Below are 23,922 nucleotides of genomic sequence, written 5' to 3'. Positions count from 1 at the left end.
TTAGATCGTGAGTGTATTATTGAAGATAAGCTGTTTTATTTATTCGAAAGAATATATGCTCTTAAAACGAAAATATTGAAAATATTCGTGCCACAGTTCGGAATATTTTATTCATTTAAAACTTATTATCATAAAATGTTTCTACTTTACTATTACACAGTGTGAAATATAATTATTTTGGTAATTACGATTGCTTACGTTATTTCGCTTTACGTTACACGTTGATCATTTGCACGATTCATCTTCAAGTTAAAAAGTATGTCGTGCATTCTATTTTTCATTAAAAATTCCAAACATTCTAATTTTATTAGAACGAAAACTATTTTATTTCATGCTCTAGATCATCAAAGCGAAATATTTCTCTCGTGTATTAGTTGCACATTATCAAAATAAAATATTTATAAAATATTTCTTTCACTCTGAATTATCGAGATAGAATATTTATTTCGTGCTTTAGCCCTGGATTATCGAGATAAAATATTTCTTCCGGGTTTTAGCCCTGGATTATCGAGATAAAATATTTATTTCGAGCTTTAGCCCTGGATTATCGAGATAAAATATTTCTTTCATGCTTGATAGCTGCCGATTATCAAAATCAAATACTTCTCTCGTGCCTCGGCCGTGGATTATCAAAATAGAATATTTGTTTCACTGAATTTCCACGTGTCCTATTTGAAATACTATTTCATTGGAATCGTCGAAGATAGCGTTCGAAATATTTTCTCTATAAATGTTGCCCAGATCTTTGTCCGTGCACGGACGATTTAACGGGAGAAGAGGATCGAAAGGTCGTCGTTCCGACGCCGGGAACCCGTCGTGGGAACGTTTATCGTGTGGCCCTGGTTTTCTCTGTCGACGACGCGCGACGGTGCGTGCCCGTATGTCCCGGAGGGAGGAAACTGGGCTCTCTCTTTCTCTCTCTCTCCGTTGGTGCGCCGAGACGTTATATTGACCTCCCGCAGGCAAATTTCGCCGTTCGAACCCATAAACGTTCCTTACCGGCGGCCTATCGGTCGAAATAATGGCGTAATAAATCTAGCAACTTTTCGCGGGCCACGGCCAGCTCCCCCCCTTCCATCCTCGGGCCGACTGGGAGAGCGTGGGGCGTCTCGCTCGAACGGATCCCCCAATGCGAGAGAGCCTATCTCGACGCTATCGAACAATCAATCTATTTCTGCTGCCGTAGGCGATTGCGTTTGCAGTTCATAATTCATAGGAGCAGCCTCTAATGAAACTGTAAAGAAAGGGAGAGGATTAGACCCGCGGGGCGAGCTATCGCAGATGCGACCCTAACGCAGGTATCGGCAGAGAACACCGCTGGGTCCGCTTTAGAACGGTCGGAAACGTAGATAGGAGAGCAACGATAAAGTAGTATCTATTGTTTCTTTGCGTGGGCGTGGCCACGTTGTTCTGCTGTTTGAAGGAGCCAGGACCCCGTGCCCTGTACTGCTCTAATTAAGATTTAATTGTCCAGCTGGATCTCATCGCGCGGATTGCTTCGGAACGGTACCGCAAATTTACAATTAAATCGGCTGATTATAGGATACCTCAGTTTTGTAATTGACTATCGATGGAAAACAAACGATGAACGATCCAGCCAGCCGAAGTAACCCTGGTCTTGATGCTTTCAATTTCGATCGATCACTATGCCCCTTGGCAAATTTTATGTTTAAACGGAAATAAATCACTGTTTGAGATCATTCAATTTCGAAGCTATTCTTTGAAATGCTGTTATTGGAAAATACGTGTAATATCGATTCAATTGAAGTAACAGTGATTTTAAAATAATGTTGTAAAGTAATATTTTAAAATGCTTCAAAATAATATTTCAAAATGCTTCAAAATAATATTTCAAAATGCTTCAAAATAATATTTTAAAATGCTTCAAAATAATATTTTAAAATGCTTCAAAATAATATTTAAAAATGCTTCAAAATAATATTTAAAAATAATATTGTAAATTAATATTTAAAAATAATATTGTAAATTAATATTTTAAAAAATAATATTTGAAAATAATATTGTAAATTACTATTTACAAAAATAATATTTGAAACAGCGTTATTTCAAAAGCTATCACAGGCATGGAAACGGTGATGTAACAGAATAACGCGTAATTTGAGATAATATATCAAACAATGTTATTTCAAATATGTCCAAGCTCTAGTGTGGCAAATGACCAGTTGAGTCACCTGATCATAGGCACTTACTTTCCACCTGTCTCTAATAGAAAACTAATGATGACGAAGAAAATCGATTATCCGGCCAGCAATAGTGTAAATTACACGGAGTAGGCGTGGCCTCGTCGCTCCAGGAAGCAAAGCACTGGGCTCGCAGGGCAATTTGAGGCCAGCCTGCCGCGGCGTTTGCCGTTCATGGTTTATTTACGGCTTGTTTTCCAGGTGAAACCGAGTTTGCCATTCGGCGTAAGTACAGAGAGCGAGGCGGACAAAGCGTCGGAAAGAGAATATTATATCGCCCCGGGGAGCAGCGCGGGAATGTCGCAAAAAAACGGGAGAAAAGATAAAGAAAGAAGGAAAGGAAGAGAGGAACGCCGGACAAATCGATCGAACGCGGGAAGAAGCAAATCACCGTCTCGTATTCCAACTATTTCTCTATCGGGATCTCCTGGCTCGGTTTTCCTGGGGGAGAGGAGCAGACGAACGGCAAGGAAAAAGCCGACGGGTACAGACGATAGCCCGGACAAAGACACCGGGACAAAGGGGAACGAAGAACAGAACGAAAAAGAGAGAGAAAGAGGGGAGAGAAACAGGGGGAGAGAAAGTAGAAAGGGAAAGTAATACGACCGGCTGGGAACCGTGTGTCCCGCGATAATACGTTTCTGCTGGTTTTACGCACCGTTCCTCGATAATTACTCGGAATACCGAGGATCCGGGGTTGCGAATGCACTGGCAGAGATGCGTGCACCAATTTAAACGATTTCCTCTTGGAATATGTTCCTTTTGCAAAAAGTGAAGAGCGAGCAATTTTTCAGACAAATCATAGAAATCACATATATTTCCGTAGCTTTTTTTCACTTTCGATTGAATTACGTAGACATTAATTTTCCAATTTTCTTATTAATACAAAAATTATTCTACGCGAAAAAATAATAAGGAACCACGGTCAAAATATCAGCTTGAAAAGCTTCATTGTCGTTCGAGTTATTTTAATTTTCACATTAATTGTCTACGCTGTAAACGAAATATACACGCTTACAGTGCAGTCGATTAAAGGTTAAATGAAAATAATTCGAACGAAAACGAAGTTTTCGAGCTGAGATTTCAAGCTGAGACTGCGATTTTGTGTACAGGATTATCCAAGAAAATTCTTTTCAATGAGAAACTGGGAATCGAAAAATTAATTTCCACACGATTCGAATTAAAAGATTCAACAAATATACATATTTTCAAACTTTAACCCTGAGAAATTGCTAGCGCATGGTTACCAAATGTCCCCGCCTTAAGGGGATGATTCGAGACGGTAGACAGAGGGTTAAAAGGCCATCGGGAGGCGAACAGTACGGCAGACAGCTTAAGTAGACCGCGAAATGGGTTGCCATAAGTAAGCTCGTAGTAGCTGGCTAAACAGGAAATTCCGGAAAAACCTCGGGAAGATCGCCGGCGGGAAAACAATCGCGACGGTCACAGCAATCGTATTCCGGGGGATGCGTGGGCGGGGGTGGCTGGGTATCGTAACGGGCATCAAGGAAGCCGATGTCCCCCATTTCCATAACGGGATTTTATTTCCATTTTCTCGCTGACGGCCAGGAGGATCGAAAACGGTGGAGGGCTGCGGGGGAAGAAGCGGAAAAAAATGGCGAATTTATGCGTCGCGGGAGAAGTCGAGGCGAAAAGGCTTGGCCCGTCGATCCAGGGATCCTCGCACCTTGGATCGGATCAGGGCAACGCTCGGGAAGTCTACTATAATGTAATCCAGAGTGAGAGAGAGAAAGAGAAAGAGAGAGAGAGAGAGATGTATGCGCTTCTTATGCAGCTTTCTCTGGCGTGACGCAAGAAACGGGCGAAAGATTCGCCGACGCGGCGAGAAAATTGATAAGTTGTAATCGAAAGCAAATCGACGAGCTCGATCTTCACGCGCGGTGATCAACGACCAACTGATTAAAATCCCTTCGCCGGGAACACGATTTTCAAACCACGTTCGCACGACCTACCACCTCGATTTCGATCCTCGAGCGAAATATTTTGCACTCCCACGCTGATGAAAGAAATAATGGCCGTGCGTGTAGGTGTTTATTATATTTTTCCTGATGGATGGTAGCAATCGAAAGTTTGTACGATCCGCGGCGCAAATCGGTGTCGCAACGCGTGTTAAAACATCGTCGAATTTTACAGTTATCGAGCAACCTTTAATTCTTGAATAATAATCTAATAAATAATCCTCTGGTAGATCAAGAATTTTTATATTCCCATTTGTATTGTCGGAAGAAGCTTAAAACTATTATTGCTACATTTGATAAAATAATTATTTTTACTAACCTTTACAGCTTAAAATATTTAATAATAATTTTAACGCTTGACAATAATAATTAATAATTGTAATTTTAAATAATCTTAGGCATCTTTTGGCAATATAAATGGGAATATAAAAATTCGTAATCTATCAGAGGATTTGATATTATTTTCTCCCGCATGATTTTTATTTCATTTTTTCTCGCGTATTACCAGCTTTTTATAGTAAAAGATTTTTCCGTGATTAAATGAATAAATAAATATACTATTTAACATGATTTTACAGCAACAAATTACAACGAATTACAAATTACCTAGTGACGAAAATCAGACGGAAATGCCGTCGATAATTAATAGTCTAGCATCGCGGAAGTAAAAATTCGAGAAAAATATTTTTCCATCCAGCGTCGCCTTTTTGTCGCGCAGGATTCACAGCGACCGGGAAACGCGATCCACGAAGCGCAATCACCGTCGAAGATCGCGCCGGCGTCCAGAAATTTTAATTAAAGCCCCGGTCGCTCAGTGGCCGGCCAGAGATGACCATTTTTCCGAGCCGGTCGCGCGGAAGTTTCTACGGTTCGCGTGAACGTGGGAACTACGATCTTTCTTCATGAATTAATCGCAATCGGGGAGGACCGGCCAACAAGCGACCCGCGTTAGACGAAATTACATTTACAAGTACAAAATGTCTCTTTACTCTCGCCGGCGAAAGAAGATTCATTCGACGAGATGCGGGAAGCGGAGAGAGAGAGAGAGAGAGAGAGAGAGAGAGAGAGAGAGAAACTCGAAAAGAACTCGAAGAGTACTCTCGATTTTCTCGATCCATTTCTTGAGAGACAATACTCCGCTCTTCCGGCAGCCTCCTTCCTTCCAGTTGGAAGAGTACTTCGAAATTCTCTGGGAAACGTCTTAGAGTTCGGATGTGAGATTGCGAGCAATCTTTCCAGATGGTTCCTCGAGGCTTACAGAAATGGTCCATTCTTTAATAATAGTCCTAGTCGAAGTATTGACATGCATTGAGATTGGCGTGCGATCCAATTTTCTTGGCGTTTTTCTTTCATTCCATTTTTCGTTTCCATTTCCAAGAAATTCTTGTACGATGTAAGAACAATTATTCCGATGAATGCAGGCTGTAATGAATTTTATCGATTTCCTTGAGGATCGCAAGTGGTCCATCTCTTCGTACATCGCATCCCGTACAATAAAATGGATGAAATAAAACAAGAAAATGAAATAATATCGAATAATATAGAATAGAATAGAATAGAATAGAATAAAATACAATAAAATACAATAAATTTCGATTTATACTGTTATTAAATTATTAATACTAGCCTCCTATGAATTATCCCCACATCATAAGCAATTTTAATATACCTTCTGTACCGTTAGACATACATTTATACTAATAAATTATAATAATAATGAACATAAAATATTGCTCGTATGTCAGCCACTATTCTAAAGTTTTCTCTGTGTAATAAAGAGTCCCATGCCCGTATGTACACATACAAAAATGAATAAATAAATAAATAAACGTAGTAAGGGTTGAAACGACAGACAGTCGTTCGTCTCGGAAACCATGAATCCCGTATAAAAATTATAAGCGTCCAACTGGTGCGTCAGCAGTGACAAATTCCTCTCGACCCGTTCAAAAATGGAAGCAACAGTCGGATCCCAAAAACCATGACTGCTGAGAAGATCCGAGGGAAAACGTCACCCTCGAGGCAATTACAGGATCCTCGAGCCGGTTACGCCGAACGAAAACCTCTCGGACCCATGCCGAGGCACAGCCAGAGCAGAGCAGAGCAGAGCAGAGCAGAGCAGAGAGAGAGAGAGAGAGAGAGAGAGAGAGAGAGAGAGAGAGAGAGAGAGACAGAGAGAGACTGAGAGAGAGAGAGAGAGAGAGAGACTGAGAGAAGAGGAAGGGGGTGAGATCGCAATTATTGAAAGAAATAATTAGCAGTGGGTTTTTCTCTGTGGCCCAGTGCCATAGAAATCGGTCGGCGCTGAAAGGGGCCAACTTAATGAAAAGAGTCGAGTGGTGCGCGTACGCTTCGAGCCTTCTCTCGATTAACAGCAAGTCGGAGAATGAGTGAGTGAGAGAGAGTGAGAGAGTGAGGGAGAGAGAAGAGAGTCGAAGGGTGGACGAAGGTTTTCCCGTTTAAGGAGAGAAGAAAGCCGGTCGAGCGAGAAGGGAAGCCCGTAAAAGGCGGGTCGAGACGCGTTTCGTCGGGCAGCCGATATAATGCGTCCGCGAGAACGGAAGCTCGAACGACCACGGCCATTACTTTCGACCAGAGCCAGTCGTCCACGTCGCGATCCCCCTTTTCTTCGTTGGCCCGGTCCCCGGGCGTTCGCGAGGCTTCTTTTTGCTCGGGGTTAGAGAGAGTCCGGGGCCGCAACCGTGGCCACCGGAAGCGCGACATTTGTCTCGACGATTATGACGTGGCCCCCTTTCTCCCCGTCTCTCTCTCTCTCAACCTCTCCTTTTTCTTTCTACCTTCGGAGGCGTTCGTGTTGTTTCTTTCGGCGCGACTCGCCGGGGCGACCGATTTGTCAGAACTGCTCGCGGAAATGGAATTCCGGAAACGGTCGCCGCGCGGCGAAATCGCGATCGGGACCACGCATTAATCGACTCTCCTTCGTCGATAGCAAGACGTGGTATAATGCAGAGAATAATATCGGCGAAGAGAATAAAATCAGCGAAGGGAGGAAAGGAGTTCGGCGGCGGCGGCGACGCACTAATTTTCTCGCTTCGGTGCGTCGGAACAACGACGAACGGAGTCGTTGGAGAGGTCGTAATCTCGATAGTATCGAGTGATAAGTAGAACTTCGCGAGGCAACGGACTCCATTTTCTTTGGCCGATTGCTCGGCGATGGCGAATGGTCGCTGCCAATAATGTCGAACGGGGAAGAGGACGTCGGGAATATCGGTGGAAGTGCGGCGACATAATTTCTATGAGGCCAGGAATTTGCATAAAGATGTCTAATGATCGTGTGTACAGGGACGAAAGTGTTTTGCGGATCGTCGTCTAACGAAATTGGAAACGAGGAGAAAGCCGTTAGTTATTGCTAATCAACGTAATTGAGTATAATGTCGCGGTGAAATCGCGGTATGATTGGTCACAAAGAGCCGGTTGATGTCTCCGCAACGCTGTCGCGCCGCTTTTCAGGCTGTGTAATCTTGCTTTAAACATAATTTTCAGACTCTGCTGGAAGAAATGTATTAAGGTAGCGGAGCCGATTACTGCAAATTCTCTCTAATTTTCCTTCGGCTTGTAAGCAAAAGCGGACAATTTGGGAAGGGGAGATGCGATTCGAGCCTTGCAACTCGTTTTTATAATTGTTGAGAAATGATAATTATAAAAATGAGTCGCGAGGCTCGAATAATCGTATCTCCTCTTCCTAAATTGTCGAGTGACAATGGGAGATATTTTACTGCGGATGGCAATACAATAATTTATTTCTGCAATGCACTTGAATTCTCTAATTCGCACTCAGATTGCGCAGAGAAATGGACAATTTCGGAAGAGAAGACACGATTATCACAGTTTTTAGTTCTCGTTCTTATAATCACCGATTGCTAACAACTATAAAAACGAGACCCAAGGCTCGAATGATCGTATCTCTTCTTCCCAAATTGTCCATTTTTCTGCGCAATCTGAGTGCGAATTAGAGAGAAATAAATCACTGTATTGCCATCCACAGTAAATTATCTCCAATTTTTGTTTACAAACTGAAGGAAAATTGGAGAAAATTTACTGTACTTTCGACTGAACAATTGCCATGCCTTTAGTTCGTTTTCGAGCACAGTTAACTTTAATCAATAAAACACACATTTTTCTATACTTTTATCTGCTTCATTTTTTAATAAGAAAATTGCCCCACAGCATCCGGCGGCACTGGCCTATCTTATAGCAAAGACTATACCATTCCCTCGCATTTAGGAAAGACGATCATCGAGATAGTGGCCTCTAATTAATCTTCCGAGTCGTATCCTCGACGACATATGTTTTAGGAAACCGGCGTCGCTCCACCGGGGCTCCCGTGTTCACTACTCCCGACCACGGAAAAAGCCGGTCGTTTAGGTACATCAAGTTCACGGCCAAAAATAGTGGTATGCGTGACATGGGGCGAGAAAAGCATGGGGGCTATCTTGCATCGATCCGGTTGAGGTAGGTCGAGGCTCTCAAGGGAGCCGGTCTCGACTTATCCCGGTTCAGGGATAAATTCCAAGGTCGGCAGCCAACGTGTATCTCGTCAAAGCTTCCTCGTATCGCGGAGATCGATCGTGTACGCTCCATAAAGAAATTCATATCGGTCGTGAAAATAATTTTATTCGCTGACCCTCGCGCGTACCGTTGCCCCGTCGGACGACAGAAGATTGCCAATGAATCGTCGACGCACTTTAAACGAGGCTCGACGACGAGCTCGATTTATTTAGAGTTCACGACGGAATTGCAGGGTCGAGGCTGACCGGATCGAGCTAAATTAGCTCCGAAGAAAAGCTGGAAATTCGACTGGGCGAAGGAAAGAGAGGCGAGAGAGAGAGAGAGAGAGAGAGAGAGAGAGAGAGAGAGAGAGAGAGAGAGAGAGAGATAGTCCAGGGTTGCAGAGCTGCGGCCGAGCGAAGCGAGAAGAGGAAGCTCCGGGAGGACGAGCTCGCGAGCAGAGCCGAGCGGAACGAAGCGGAGCGAAGCGAAGGCGGCCGAACGAAAAAATCGACACAATTATTTCTGTCTGAAATGCGCTCGGTCGCGAGTCGCGAGCAACGGGCCGGTGAATTGCGCGGGTTGCGCAACAGGAAGGCGAACGTTTAAGCTAATGACCTTTAATGCAAAGCTCCATTGTGCGCGCCGCGAGTCGGGCCTCGAACGAGGGTTAGCACACAAAATGTACCCATCAGGGAACAAAAAAGAAAAAAGAAGAATAAAGGCGGGACGGAGAGAACGACACGGGGCTAGCACCGGCGACGAGAGGAGAGAGAGAAGAGAGAGAGAGATGAGAAAACGGGAGAGAAAGAGAACCAGCTCACCCTCGACTCGTTTCTCTCAGCTCGAATACGCAACTCTGCGAACGCACGTGCGTTCGAGAGCCCACGCGAGATCTCTCAATAATTGCCCTGGCGAATTAGCGATCGTGGGCGTGATTTAAATCGATAACCGGTCCCGCGAGTGTCGAACGCCGGCGACTTTGCTTTTACGAGCCTGCGTGCGGCGAAATTGAAAATCTGGTCATTGTGATGACTTGACTCGCCGACTTGTTCGTTCTTCGACACTTTGGCGCTTCTGCCACGATGCCGTCTCAACGAATTCATCAAATCGGAGCATCGTATTTTATTCGATCGAATTAAAATTGAAAAATGGTAAGTTGTGCCGCGTCGATTACTTTTTCAACGTTCTCACGTTCTGCAGATTCGCGAGACTGTGAAAGCCGATTTTTTAGTAACGTTGGTAAACTTTGACATAACCTTGACATATTTGAATAAAAATAACATTGTTTAACCCTTTACCGTAATAAAATAATTCCTGAAAAAGGGCAATTTATATTCATCGTGTGTTTACATTTACTGAAATGTTTAAATATTGATGACGAGTAATCAGAATTTTATTCAGATTAAAAAGAACGAAATGGCAAAACTCCATCACATGTTAGGCTCATCAGAGTATGGCAAGGGGTTAAATAAACGAGTTGAAAGTAAGAATCAATTTCTCGATATTTTTCCGGTAGCTTTGAAATCCTGTGCTCGCGAAAATCGCTACTTTATATATATATATATATATAATACTTTTTTAAAATACTGAATCGAGTGTTTTTTCGACACCTTGCAAGACGGAGTCTTTTTTTGAAGAACGAAATAATTTCTCGAACGGCTCCATCAAAAATTAATAAGAATAGATTAGTATAGAGATTCGTCCACATAAATTTTCATACTTAAGTCTCGATTTCACTAACCTGTGAACAAATACGATTACAGTAATGTCTCTCTAATTGACGCTCAGATTATCCACAAAAATGGACAATTTCGGAAGAGGAGATACGATTATTCGAGCCTTGTAGCTCGTTTTTGATAGTTGTTGACAATTCGTGACTATAAAAAATGAACCGCTCGAATAATCGTATCTCCTCTTACCAAATTATCCGTTTCTGTGCACAATCTGAGCGTCAATTAGGGAGACAATTACTGTACCTCGAGCTCGCGGAACATTTTCGTACGTATTTTCGCGTCGAGCAAACTTTCGGAGCGGGAGTTTCGATCGAACGTTTCGATCGTCGAGCGATCACACGTCTGGCGGCTCCGAAGCGGAAATACAAGAAAACCGCGGGCACAATCTCCGCAGCGGCGTCCCGATGGTAGAATTCAATCAAACTTGGACGGAAACCGAAAGGACGCGGAGGAACAGCCGGTCCCGACACCGATACGGCCTGCACTCTCGGGCCGGGTAACGAAATTAGGAGAACCGGCCCCCGAAAACCGGCTTGCTAGAAACTCGACCGACCGACCGACCGAACTTCCGCGTCCATCGTTTCCCTGTGCCTCTGAATTTAATCAACGCCGCCGCCGCCGGCGAACGGCGAACGCGTCCGGATTATATTACTTAGGAACTATCTTAGGAATAACACGGTTCTCGCCACGCTCGCGGTGAAATTTCCCAGGTTTCGGGGGGTTGGGACGGATAGTCGATACGCTAGTAGCCAATATTGCCTAATCCGGAGAACGGAGGGACACACCCGGTTTGTTAGCAATTTCGCTGAAGTTTCGACCCGTCGCGGAATTTCAAGGGCTGTTTTCTGCATCTCGGGGCTACACTTTTGCAACATTTTCCCCGGGAGCTCGACGAGCTATCTTTTCGTAACTTCGCAGACTTCTTTGCGGGTGGTTGGACCATGTCTGGGAATTTTTCCGGGGTCCTGGTGACGAAACTTTTGGAATTATTCGCCGAGGAAGGGGACCATTCCCATGGAATGAATCGCATCGGCAACGGTCTACGAATTATAATTTGTTCTTAATCCCTTGCACAATGATTTTTAATGTTACGACTATATTGATTTTTTATCCTTAATCTCTCGTTTCTTTCTTGCTTACTATCTTTCTTTTTATCTTAACGATCTCGTACTGTATCATTTTATATTATTTTCTCCATTTCCTTCACTTTATTTAACCGTATCGATCGCTTCATTCTTCTCTCATCTTTTTATTGCATCGCGCCTTTTCCTTTTCATATGCTATTTGTGCGACATATTGTTGCATCATTGTAACGCGAGCACCTTTCTTCCGTCGATCAAATAATAATTATTATTATTATTATTATGAAGAACGAAGATTCACATTGACGACGAACAATTGACAGACTTTTTACGACAACGTTCCAGAAAAATTGAAGGACGCACGACATAGGCACCCACAGATAGGCCCGTAAATTGTCATGGAAATCTATGGGGTAGTTAACGGGAGAAAAATCTGGAGATTCCGACGGTTAGGCGCCGCGGTCGTAAAAACGATCGACTCCCACAGAATCGATTTCCCTAGCCGCGGCAAAAACTCGATACGGTCAATCTCTCCCGATATCTCTCCTTAGCGGTTACCGGTTCCTCTCTCTCTCTCTCTCTCTCTCTCTCTCTCTCTCTCTCTCTCTCTCTCTCTCTGTCCTCCCCGGCGAGAGAAAACCTCGGAGAGCGAGAGAGGGCGCCGGTGACATCGATATCCACCGGGGTACACGGTGCACAATAAATTCCGGCTGGCGTTTCCTATTAGCTCCGAGTGGTCGAGCCCGATGTCGTATATCAGCGTCAGCTCATTGGGAATCAATGTCCATCGAATCGACTGAACGAGCATCGGCGCGGAGCTACGACGGGGGGGGGGGGGGAGCGAGCAAGAAGACGGACAGGAACGGGATAGGGGCAGAGGGTAGAGGAAGGAAGAAGACAGAGGCCAAAGGGAGAGTGGTACCTCGATATGCGAGAGCAGAAGCGGTTGAATCGCGGCAAAAGGTTTTCGACGTCGTCCTTTTAATTAATCTCAGCTCCCTCGGCCGCGAGTGCCATTCAGAACTCTACCGGCGAGGCCTCTCGCGAAGTCGAGGACGCTTCTTGTTCCCGCGGACAAAATATTTTTACCGCGACGTCGAACCATCGGCCTCTGCGCGGCGAAACGCGTGCGGTTGATGCTCGACCCTGTCGATGGACACCGAAGAAATAAACGGAGATATTTCAACGTGCTTAACACTTTGACGGCCGGAGTCACGTGTACGTGATTTCGCGGAAATTCGAATGATTAAAATCGATGCAGCGCGGGTTTTTGAGCAATTTATCGTAGTTATATTGTCAACGAAATTTATCTTATTTATATCGTTAATAAATAATAATCGTAATTGCACTATTAAAAAAGTATGTCGTAATTGCACTATTAAAAAAGTATATCATAATTACACTGGTAACACATTGACTGCCATTGATATCCATATATGAGTGACAGAATTATTCGAAATCTAATTTTTTATGATTAATTTTTACGCTAATCCATTATAATTACTTAATTTTGTTAAGATTTGCAACAGGTGAGAATGTTAAAAAAGTAATGGATATCGTATAAGTTTGCTTTGCAATTTTAATTTAATCCGACAAAATTCTTTGATTTTATGAAACTATCAATGCTTTTGGCGCGGCCGTCAAAGTGATAAGATCTTATTCGATAAGAAATTATACAATAAATAAGAATTAAGAATCATCTTTTTAGCTCTTCAACGCTACATTTACGGAACTCTGAAAGCAACTGTCTTCCGTTAGTTTAGAAAAATAACAGTGATACATTTATTCTGATTTTTAACAAATGTTATTGTAACATTTGCCGTAAGTAACATACAAATTGAATAAATAACTCCTAAATGAATCTTTGCGATATGAATAATCGTAAATTAAAAAATTAATTACCCGCCATTTTGACGGGTGCCGTAAATCTAATGTTAAAAATAATATTATCATCGATAAATTATTGCAATCGAAACAGTTCTAATCATTCGCAAGTGTAAAAAAAATAATGTGCCAAGTGGTTATGTCAAAGTTATTAACGACGTTTTACGGAGCTTGATAATATTTAACGAAGGGGTGGCAATTAGGGACCGCGATTTCGAACATGCGTTGGAAATAGACGTACCTATAATTCGCATGTATTTAAAAAAGTGAAATGCGTGTCTTTAATCGCGATGGAGGATCAAACATACCCAAGTCCTATCCTACACTGACAACAATACTTTGTCGAGCCCTTGCGAGCCTATTACGTACGACAAAAATTAATAATCGTCGCCGAAAGATTGAAGGGGCGAACGATCGTCGTTGGAATCACGTTCGGACCTCCGATGTTCCAGGGATCGGTCGGGGGTCACCGTCGAGTGGAAAGCCGCAAATTACGGAGCACGGTCATAAGCGGCGGAGAATAGGCCAGGTACGAAATGGAGGCAGCCGTAGAGAGGCGGGCGTTTCGCTAGGAGGGTTAAAAATCGGCGCGCGATCGTTACACGTTCCTCGCCGTCTGATTTACAGCCGGCTCACGTGGGTGTCCATCGGCGTCGCCTATCGCGTTTACGGCCGCAATTCCAGGTCGTCCCGTGCGGACAAAAGGTGCGCGAGCGGGCGAGAGGAGGCCCCGTGGCCGTTTTAAAGAGCCCAGACATCGCGATATCCGCGGCTGTTCCCGAGGAGGCAATACCCTCTCCGCACGTTCGGCCGATCTTCCCGAAGGACGCGAGCCTCGCCGGACAATAAATCGGGGGCCTCGAGGAGCGATGGAAATGGGAAAGTGGCGTGCCGCGGTGCAGTTACTCTACGCCGCGCGGGTTTCGCCGCGCTTATAGATCGTGGGTGTGGCCGCGGCCTCTGTTCCGGTGTTTGTTCGGGCTGTCGTCCGGCAAGTGCGCCGAACTCCCGGTTCCCGTTCGACCACCACCGGGAGAACACCGCCGGTATGTAATTTGGATGCCTGCCCTATCGCGTGCGCCGCTACCGCGCTCTAAATATTTAGACCCCCGTATCGGCCATGGCGGTTTGCATTCCTCCGTGAATCCGAAACCGGCCGGTAGCGAAACGTGCGAGAGAGGCCGCGCGCACCGACGTTTGTCCGAGGAGCGATCGATTTTTCCTTGGCTTCGATCGCAGCCCGGAAATTCGATAGTCGTTGCGTGCAGACCGCCCGTGAATTCAATCCACGATTTCGAAAATGATACGCTCGTCAAGCTGGTACAGCGAGGACAGACGAAGCGAGGACATCGCTGCACGGAGATTTAAGGGCTGCGTACGCGTTCGTTTATGTCTATCTAATATTTCAAGTGTTTCAAGTAATTCAAGTGTTTCAAGTAATTCAAGTGTTTCAAGTAATTCAAGTGTTTCAAGTAATTCAAGTGTTTCAAGTAATTCAAGTGTTTCAAGTAATTCAAATGCTTCAAGTAATTCAAATGCTTCAAGTAATTCAAATGCTTCAAGAATTTCGAATGCTTCAAGAATTTCGAATGCTTCAAGAATTTCGAATGCTTCAAGAATTTCGAATGCTTCAAGAATTTCGAATGCTTCAAGAATTTCGAATGCTTCAAGAATTTCGAATGCTTCAAGAATTTCGAATGCTTCAAGAATTTCGAATGCTTCAAGAATTTCGAATGCTTCAAGAATTTCGAATGCTTCAAGAATTTCGAATGCTTCAAGAATTTCAAGTGCTTCAAGAATTTCAAATGCTTCAAGAATTTCAAGTGCTTCAAATATTTCCAGTATTCAAGATTTTCAAGTATTCAAAATTTTCAAGTATTCAAGTATCCAAATATTTCAAGCATTCAAGTATTTCAAGTATTCAAGTATTCCAGATATCCATTTCAAGTATTTCAATATATCAAGCATCAATAACGATTATATTCATTACTATTCGTCAAATAAGATTTTATTCGGATACCCTTTTCCTCTATTTGAATAATTCTTTAACAATATTTCGTTCGGAAACATTTTCTCTCGATTCGAATAATTCTTCATCGAACAACATGTTATTCGAATACGAATTCAATCGAATAAGATTTCGTCCAGACAAATTCTTATTCGATTCGATACTTATTCGAAAGTTTCGAATAAAATTTCATTCGTTACATCCATGATTCAAATAAAATATTGTCCAACGTTGGTCTCCATTTCTAGTGGATATCTCACACAACGAAAAAGTTAATACTGGTCGAATATACTCGACAAAGGTCGCGGTTCCATAAATAACGACCTCGTAGTTCGATCAGAAAAGAGTCGCAAATATCGCATTAATTTTCAGCGTCCCCTGAAAATCGTCAGCGTTGTTGGTTTAACACGGGCGATAAAAATGCAACGAAATTTTCGGTTCACAGAATAATTGCATCGGACATTTCGGTGGTCTCGTCGTTGTTCCCGCGAGCACCGTGGAAGCGAAAGACGCTCGAGGAGCCATAACGCGGAACGTGCGGGAGCGACATTGATTACTGGACTCGACTATGCACCGTTCTGCCTCGTTCTACATCGTTCTGCATCGCTCTGCGGCACGATATGCAGGCTCCCCGCGGTGCTCGAGGCCCCGACTCGTATAAACAAGAGATACTACGCGGAGAGTAATAATAACCTGCGATCATACTTTAACGAAACGCGAGCAGGCGCGCTCGCGCGCGCACGTCGAGAGAGGGTGCGGAACGATTTGCTGGGACGAGAGAGCGAAACCACCCTCCGACAGGACCGGGGAGGTTTCTGCGAGGGAGCGAGAGCGAACGGAGAGAGAAGAAGAAAGCGAAAAAGCGAGAGAGAGAGAGAGAGAGAGAGAGAGAGAGCTCTTTCGGCCATGATTTCCAATTCACGCCGGCAATCCCCGGTTTTAAAAGCGACGTAAACGCGAGAGAGCCGGGGTGGCGGCTGCATATCGGTATTCAACGCGCAAAAGGCAAACCTTGCATTCTGCGATTCGTAGCGCGCAGAAAGGGCCGGCCGACCCTCGATACAGGGAAAGGGTTGAATGATAGAAGGGGTTGCTGCTATCGAGCGGGCAGATTATTCGAAACTGAAAGCGCGGCCCAGAGAAACCCGAAGGAACCGGCAACCAAACCCGATGGAACCGAAAAAAACGGACGAAGTTCCGGATGAAATGTGTGGAACACGCCGGGTGAACAAGTGGGCGTTCCGGCGTTCTCCGCGATATATAGTCCGCGGAAAACGTGACTGTCGCGACTGTACGGCGCACGATAATCCAGGGACCAAGGCAGAAACACGACCGACTCCGCTTCCAGTCTCACTCGCGAGCATACCGATTCAGTGAAGTCATATATTATTAATGTCCCCGGAGAGAATGTGTCTTCGGATCCATGGGAACCTGCCTACGGCGAAGTGGAGGCCGGGTGTAACGCTCCTAAGACGCTTCCATTTCTCTTCCATTCTCCCCCCGTTGCGTCGCGAGACACGGGCGGACGGTTTTCAAATTTTTCGCAGCGGCGGAACGCAAGTTCGCGACCTTGTCTCGCTTGACAGCCGTTGTCTCGCGACTCGCCGCTTTTTCGGAACAATAGGGGGTTGAACGCGATACTGCGGAGGCCGAAAAAAATTCGATCGACTTCCAACCCCGAAATATCCATCGAAGTCGAGGATAAAAATTGAGAGTAAATAAAATAGGAGTTTAAATCACGTTTAAATTTTCGAAGCGCAACTTCTCGAAAAGTGATCGATCGACTCTTCCCGCACCCTCGATTTTCCGTCAGCCGCCGACGGCTAAGTCTCGTCCCGTGGGTTGGGGCGCGGCGAAAAAGCGAGGGGGGCGCGATTCAAGTGGCATTCAAAGTGGTCAGAAGGGCTTATCGCAACAGCCAACAACAATCTCCGCGGAAACCGCTCGGTGGCGTGTGTTTTCCGCGGTGGTGCCGGGTGTCGCGGCGCGGAGAGGGTCGGTGGAAACGCGAAAGGGGGTTGAAAACGCGGAGCCGGCTTTTCACAGCTGGGAAATCCAGCGGGCCGATTCGTCTCGCGGGCCCGAATGAAAGGAATCCAGAGCCCGGGGTGGCTTGCGCGCGGCCTCTAAAGCCGCGGGGTTCCCTCCGCGTGTCCATTGTTGCTTCTAATAAAGCGTGCCTCTCCGCCCCCGGGGAATAAATAACGCGAACGGCGTCGTGGACTCCGGGGGCTGAAACGGGAACGAGAGGCGGAACGCTTCGCTTTTATGGGCGCTACGTTCCTCGAGAACTGCGAGGAGAGAGCGAGGCCCGTTGCGGCGATGAAAGGTTACGCGAAAGAGCCAGACGTAAAAAGAGCAGCCCCGTGGGCCGCCACCCTGCGGCCACCCTCGTCCGGCTGTATTTTACAAAATGCGGAACGCGGCGGAGTCGTGAAACGCGCGCGCGCGCGAGCGCGGGGCGATTCCAGCCTCGGACCGCCGCCGCCGCACGAGTCGCAAATTAACCCCCTTTTTTCGAGCGGCCGGTGTTTTTTTCGGCGGACCGTTTCCCCCACCGACCGGCAGGTCCTTCCCGACGAAAAGCATAATGGGGTGGCTGCTCTGTTATGGTTGCTCGTTTCGAGCCACCGCCACTTACCGAACTCCGTGGGGGGAACCGGCTATTCCGCCAGTCATCCTCATTCTTTTTTCAACGTCGCGTCGCGCGCACCGGCTCTGGGTAATGGAGGGTAATTCGAAGGTCGAGGACGCAAGAGGGCTGCCGGGGACACGGTTCTACCGGATGATCGCGGATACAATTGCGATTTTCTCGTGGGCAAATTTGTCGGTCGGCTCTCGATGCTTTGTCACGTGGCGTTTCGACAGGAGCCGTTTCTTTGCATATCTCTTTGTACATATTGCAATTTCTCTCTAATTCGCGCTCAGATTGCGCACGAAAATGGACAATTTGGGGAGAGGAGATACGATTGTTCGAGCCTTGCGTTTCGTTTATATATATTATTATATATATTATATTTATTATTATATATATTATTATATATTATTATTAAATATTATATATTTTATTATATATATAGTACAGTTATTAATATAGTTGTTGATATAGTTGTTAAAAACGGTAACTATAAAAACGAACCTCCTCTTCCCAAACTGTCAATTTTTGTGCGCAATCTGAGCGCGAATTAGGCAAGAATTACTGTATTTTATTGCTAAAAATATTTGTGCACGTTGCTCAAAGTATTATTTAAATATATTAGAACATCGTTTATCCGGATAATTGACGCGAGAAAATAGATACAGTTATCAATTTACCGTTGGTCAATCTAACGACATCGATCGAAATATTGTTGCCGGAAAGGTAAATACATACAAATTAATTGCGTTCGTTACGTAATTACACTCACTGTTGGATCTATTATTTTTCTTAATAAGCATTAATAAGCGTCAAAGTCTTTTACGAGTTAATTCCTTCATTTGTTTTGCGTTTATTTACGCTATTGAACCTCGTACCAGGTTATTAGCAATATGCACATTGCATTCTTAACCTTTTCACTGCGCATTTAACTTTTACTGGCACCAGCGCGCTGCAGCGGTACGGTGCATTTTATTCGCCATCTCGTGCAAACGCATCCACAAACGCATCTCTCGTTCTAGTCAATTTTACCTCGCTTGTGTAAATAATGTAAATATGCGTCCAGATGAATAAACGATATATCGTAAAAACACGTTTGCAGCAGTGCGAAGGTTAAACATTATTTGTTCGCGTTACTGCGAATTCATTGTTAGTTATTACACGTTTTACCATTTAATATAACATACTTATGCGCAAGGAATACGTGTTCGTATTATAACCGAGAATATGCTTGACAGATTCGGCAATAGATGCATAAATAATTACTATAAACAAGGTACGGACAATTGCGAGAAGTTTCGCTGTAAGAAAAAAGTTCCATAAAATACTCGTCCGTTGCAAAACGTAACGAAATCACAAAATCGGGACTGCAAAACCGACATAACCGACAATATGCTTGACAGCATGAAGATAAAGATTCGACGATCGATGCATAAATAATTACTATAAACAAGGTACGGACAATTGCGAGAAGTTTCGCTGTAAGAAAAAAGTTCCACAAAATGCACGTCCGTTCGTTCAAAAAATATGTATAATAAAAATATATATAATAAAAAATAACCCCCGAAGACCGTCTCTTCCTTTCAACGGAACGTGCAAAACGTTAACGAAATCACGAAATCACAAAATCGAGACTGCAAAACGATGGGCGCTGCATCGGTAAAAATTGATGCGCCGAGGGATCGACGTCATCGTCATCCCCTTATAATTCGGTCACGCGCGACCCGCGACCTTAATCTGCCTCGTTATCGTTCGAATTTACACCGGTCGTGCAACCGCGTCGTTAAATCAATTTGTAATCCATCAATTTCCCTCATTCGACACGACGACCGGGAAAACTGAAATTGCGGGCAACGCGTTTTGAATCGTGTCGGGGAGAACACGAACGACGGCGTGCAGGCAGGCACAAGCCGCGGTCATTCATCGGTACATCGTTCGCCGGCCGATGTATATTCATAAAAAGCACTTTACAAGCTGACCCCGTGGTCCGCGCGCATTAACTCGCATATCGAAATGTCTCTCGCTGCAGCTGTTCTCCCGCGTCCGTTTTATTTATTTATGTGATTACGCCGGCCGTGTAACTATATTTAAATGCAGCCTCTGTAGACGAACGTGATGGAAAATACGAGGGGTGTTGTTACAACAACGCAGACACACATACACACACACACACGAAGAACGCTGTTCAGCCTCTCGCGTTGCGATTGGCCGCGCGCGAGAACAGTTCGGACGCAATTGTTTATGCCCGAAATTGTGCCACCAAGTGCGTTAAATCCGCGCGGTTCGCCGGCGTGACCCACATAAAACGCTACGCTAGTCGGCGAAACGGATAAGTGTTACTACGGCGGAGGGGGGTGGAGGGGGAGACGCGTTCGAAATTGCACTCGCCGGTGAAATAGCGTCGGGGACGACTCTTTCTGCGGTCTCCCGCGCATGTAAGAGGCCCGTAAACCGCGGGACACCGTCGTAAATCATTGCCAAGGAACATCAAAAGAATTCTTTCCACTTTCGCGGCGGCGCGGACCATTATATTGCCTCGTATCTGGCTTGTATCCCTTCCACCCCATCGATCGACCTACCGCAACGCGTCCACTCCCCGTTCGCACGGCGACGATTAACCCTCAAAAAGTGCCTGGCGTCGCAGATCCTAATCCTCTTTCGGCCCCACGAGGCCAAGAAACTGCCGAAACTTCCGACCCTTGGGCCACGCCACCCGTACACGGTGCTATCATAAATTCGTGGAAGGTTCGACAAACGTCTTAACCCTTAAACTTATCATTTTGAAACTAGACAACTAGCCCTTTCGATACTACGGGCCACTATAGTGGCCTTCCATAAGATGCCACCGAGGTACTACGGGCCACTATAGTGGCCCTCCATAAGATGCCACCGAGATACTACAGGCCACTATAGTGGTCCTCCATAAGATGCCACCGAGGTACTACGGGCCACTATAGTGGCCTTCTATAAGATGCCACCGAGGTACTACGCGGGCCACTATAGTGGCCCTCCATAAAATGCCACCGAGGTACTACGGGCCACCACAGTGGCCCTCCATAAGATGCCACCGAGGTACTACGGGCCACTATAGTGGCCCTCCATAAGATGCCACCGAGGTACTACTGGCCACTATAGTGACCCTCTTCTATAAAATGCCACCGAGGTACTACTGGCCACTATAGTGACCCTCCATAAGATGCCACCGAGGTACTACTGGCCACTATAGTAACCCTCTTCTATAAAATGCCACCGAGGTACTACTGGCCACTATAGTGGCCCTCCATAAGATGCCACCGTGGTACTACTGGCCACTATAGTGGCCCTCCATAAGATGCCACCGTGGTACTACGGGCCACTATAATGTCCTTCCATAAGTTCGATCGTTTGTAGCGAATAAAGTCAGTGCTTACTGCAGAAAGATAATTCACCTTATTTTTCTCTCAACAACGGATAAATAGATATGCCTTATTTTTATCAATTTTGTTTAACTTTATTTGCATTAACCCTTTTGCTACGGGCGAGTTTTCTCCGTTGCGGTACCCCCGCAACGATCGGCGTCTTGTAGCGTGCAGTGATGTCGCAGCGCGCCGTTCAGCAGAAGTACCGCGGCGGAAAATCCGCCCGTAGCGAAAGGGCTAGAGCGATGAAACGACGAAAAATTCGAGCCTAACCTAAAGACTATTTTCCGGCGGGAAGAAGTATCATTTTAGATTGATTCAGCTCGCGATTGAGCTACGAATTAAGATCGAAATTTCACGAACCAATCGAGTGCAATTTCCAAACAGTTCGCGGGGATGGGAAAGTGACTGCGACACGCCTATTGATTTTCCGCCAGGATTTGGGGTAGGACGACGTCGAGAGCAGGAAAGGGCTCGCCGCTGTCCCAGCAGTAAGGCGATCCTGCGAAGTAGAGGAAGAAAAACGAGCGTCTGGCTCGCGTGAGAGATCATTTCGTGGAGATCTCGGTGGCGGGTACACACGTGACGCAGACGGTCTCCCCGGTATCTGGATCAAGGACGACGGTTAGGGGCGCGACACGCTTCTCCGGCCGCAAACAAACCCCGAAGCTGACGCCGAAACGATTTTATCGGCGTTCTTTTGTGTGTAAACCGGAGAACCGTAGAAACAAACATCGGGGAAGAAACGGCGGACCACGTTGTGAACCAGCGACACTCGTGCCAGATCGCATTTAATTCGACGTGGTTCCCGGATTTGATGGCCTCCGAAAATGCAGAATTGCGGGAAATAAAAATTCGTTCCGCCCAGATAATAATAATTCATTCGCGCAGATGATAATAATTCGTTCTGCGCAGATAATAATAATTCATTCTACGCAGATAATAGAAGTCCATTTTTTCAGATAATAAAACTTCGTTTGTGCAGATAACGAAGATTCATTTGTGCAGACAATGAAAATTCATCGGTGCCGGTGATAATAATTCATTAGCACGGATAATGAAGATTCATTTGCGCGGACAATAAATTCGAAACCGGTGGTTTCGGAATTAGGTGAAAGCGCGACACGGAGCTGGCGAATTTTCCTCGGCGGATTAAAGCAGGAGGATATCTCTCGCTATTCCACCATGACCTTGCTCTACCGCGAGCCTTCCGCTTTAAGGAAGGCTGCGCGTAGCTTCTCCGGCAGACCCGCTCTAGTCGGGTTACTATGTATATAGAACTTTCGCTCTCTAGAGCGCGCCGGTCCGCAGAAAGAGGCTTCTGGGACAGTGTCTCGAACAGAAACGCATCAATTGGTTCGGCACTCACCTTGATGTGATAAGAGTTCAGCTTGGTGCGGGGCAGGCTGTTGAACGCGCTGAAGTCCAGGCGGCGTGAGAAGATGCCGTTCGCGCCGCAGCTTTGCCTGTTAACACACGAACAGAGTTCCATTTCAGGCACGAGCAATCTCATGGATCAGATTGACGAACGATATAGGATCGGCTGTATTTCCAGTTCTTGGATATTCGTTTTATTGTTCAGTAAAATGAAAATGCCACCGATGCGAAACGTCTTTTTAATCTTAGGACGCTTAGCATTGAACGTGCCAAGCATTAAAAGCGACTGGTTTATCTGGTTTTGTAAAAGTTGCGAGATTGCGTTTATATTTAGACATCGTGCAATTTTTATTAGAATATACGCTTGCTATGCTATCGAGAAAATCGATAATTATCCGTGAAAGCAACTTTGTCATTTCAATCGTCCTACAACAGGGAATTGGAAACCGGTCGTTTGACCGTTTATAGTACATTTAGTGTTAATTACTATAGTAATTATATATTATAATATATAATATATAATATATAATATATAATATATAATATATAATGTATAATGTATAATGTATAATGTATAATGTATAATGTATAATATATAATGTATAATGTATAATGTATAATGTATAATGTATAATATATAATATATAATATATAATATATAATATATAATATATAATATATAATATATAATATATAATATATAATATTATATCATATATTATACGTAATACGTTACGTAAAATAATTATCACAATAAATACGTTTAGTGTTAACGTCTGCTTAAAACAGCGTCATTTTGTGTCCATTCGGAGACATATTTATTTATACTAATGCAACTAATGCAACAATGAAGTACAATAAATTTATAGAAGAACATTGTTAGCAAACAGAACATTGTCATTACAAAAACACGTGTTTAAAATTCTATGGGCATTTGCTGATCCTCCCTTAAGCATAGCCAGTGCAAAAGTATCCTTTAGGTGTAGAAATTCTCAGGCGAGATGTTATACGAAAGCTTAAGCGAAGACCGGATTTTTCTGGTCTCCTCATTTTCCTCGTTAGCGATCAAAGAGAGGTGCCTGTTATTCTCTCGGAACGCAAACAGCAAGTCTTGCT

General features: G+C 44.7%; 1 protein-coding gene across 1 annotated transcript in view; it reads right to left on the bottom strand.

The window, feature by feature from the left end:
• The window catches only part of LOC117228700 (headcase protein), a 283,582-nt gene that overhangs the window by 213,152 nt on the left and 46,508 nt on the right, over positions 1–23,922 (bottom strand). Inside the window, exon 2 of the mRNA XM_033484644.2 lies at positions 22,799–22,895. Coding sequence (XP_033340535.1) covers positions 22,799–22,895 — 97 coding nt within the window. The remainder of the gene's footprint in view (positions 1–22,798; positions 22,896–23,922) is intronic.

Source organism: Megalopta genalis, chromosome 15 (genome assembly GCF_051020955.1).
Source record: "Megalopta genalis isolate 19385.01 chromosome 15, iyMegGena1_principal, whole genome shotgun sequence".
NCBI classification, from domain to species: Eukaryota; Metazoa; Arthropoda; class Insecta; order Hymenoptera; family Halictidae; genus Megalopta; species Megalopta genalis.
This window is presented reverse-complemented; position numbering and strand designations above follow the sequence as displayed.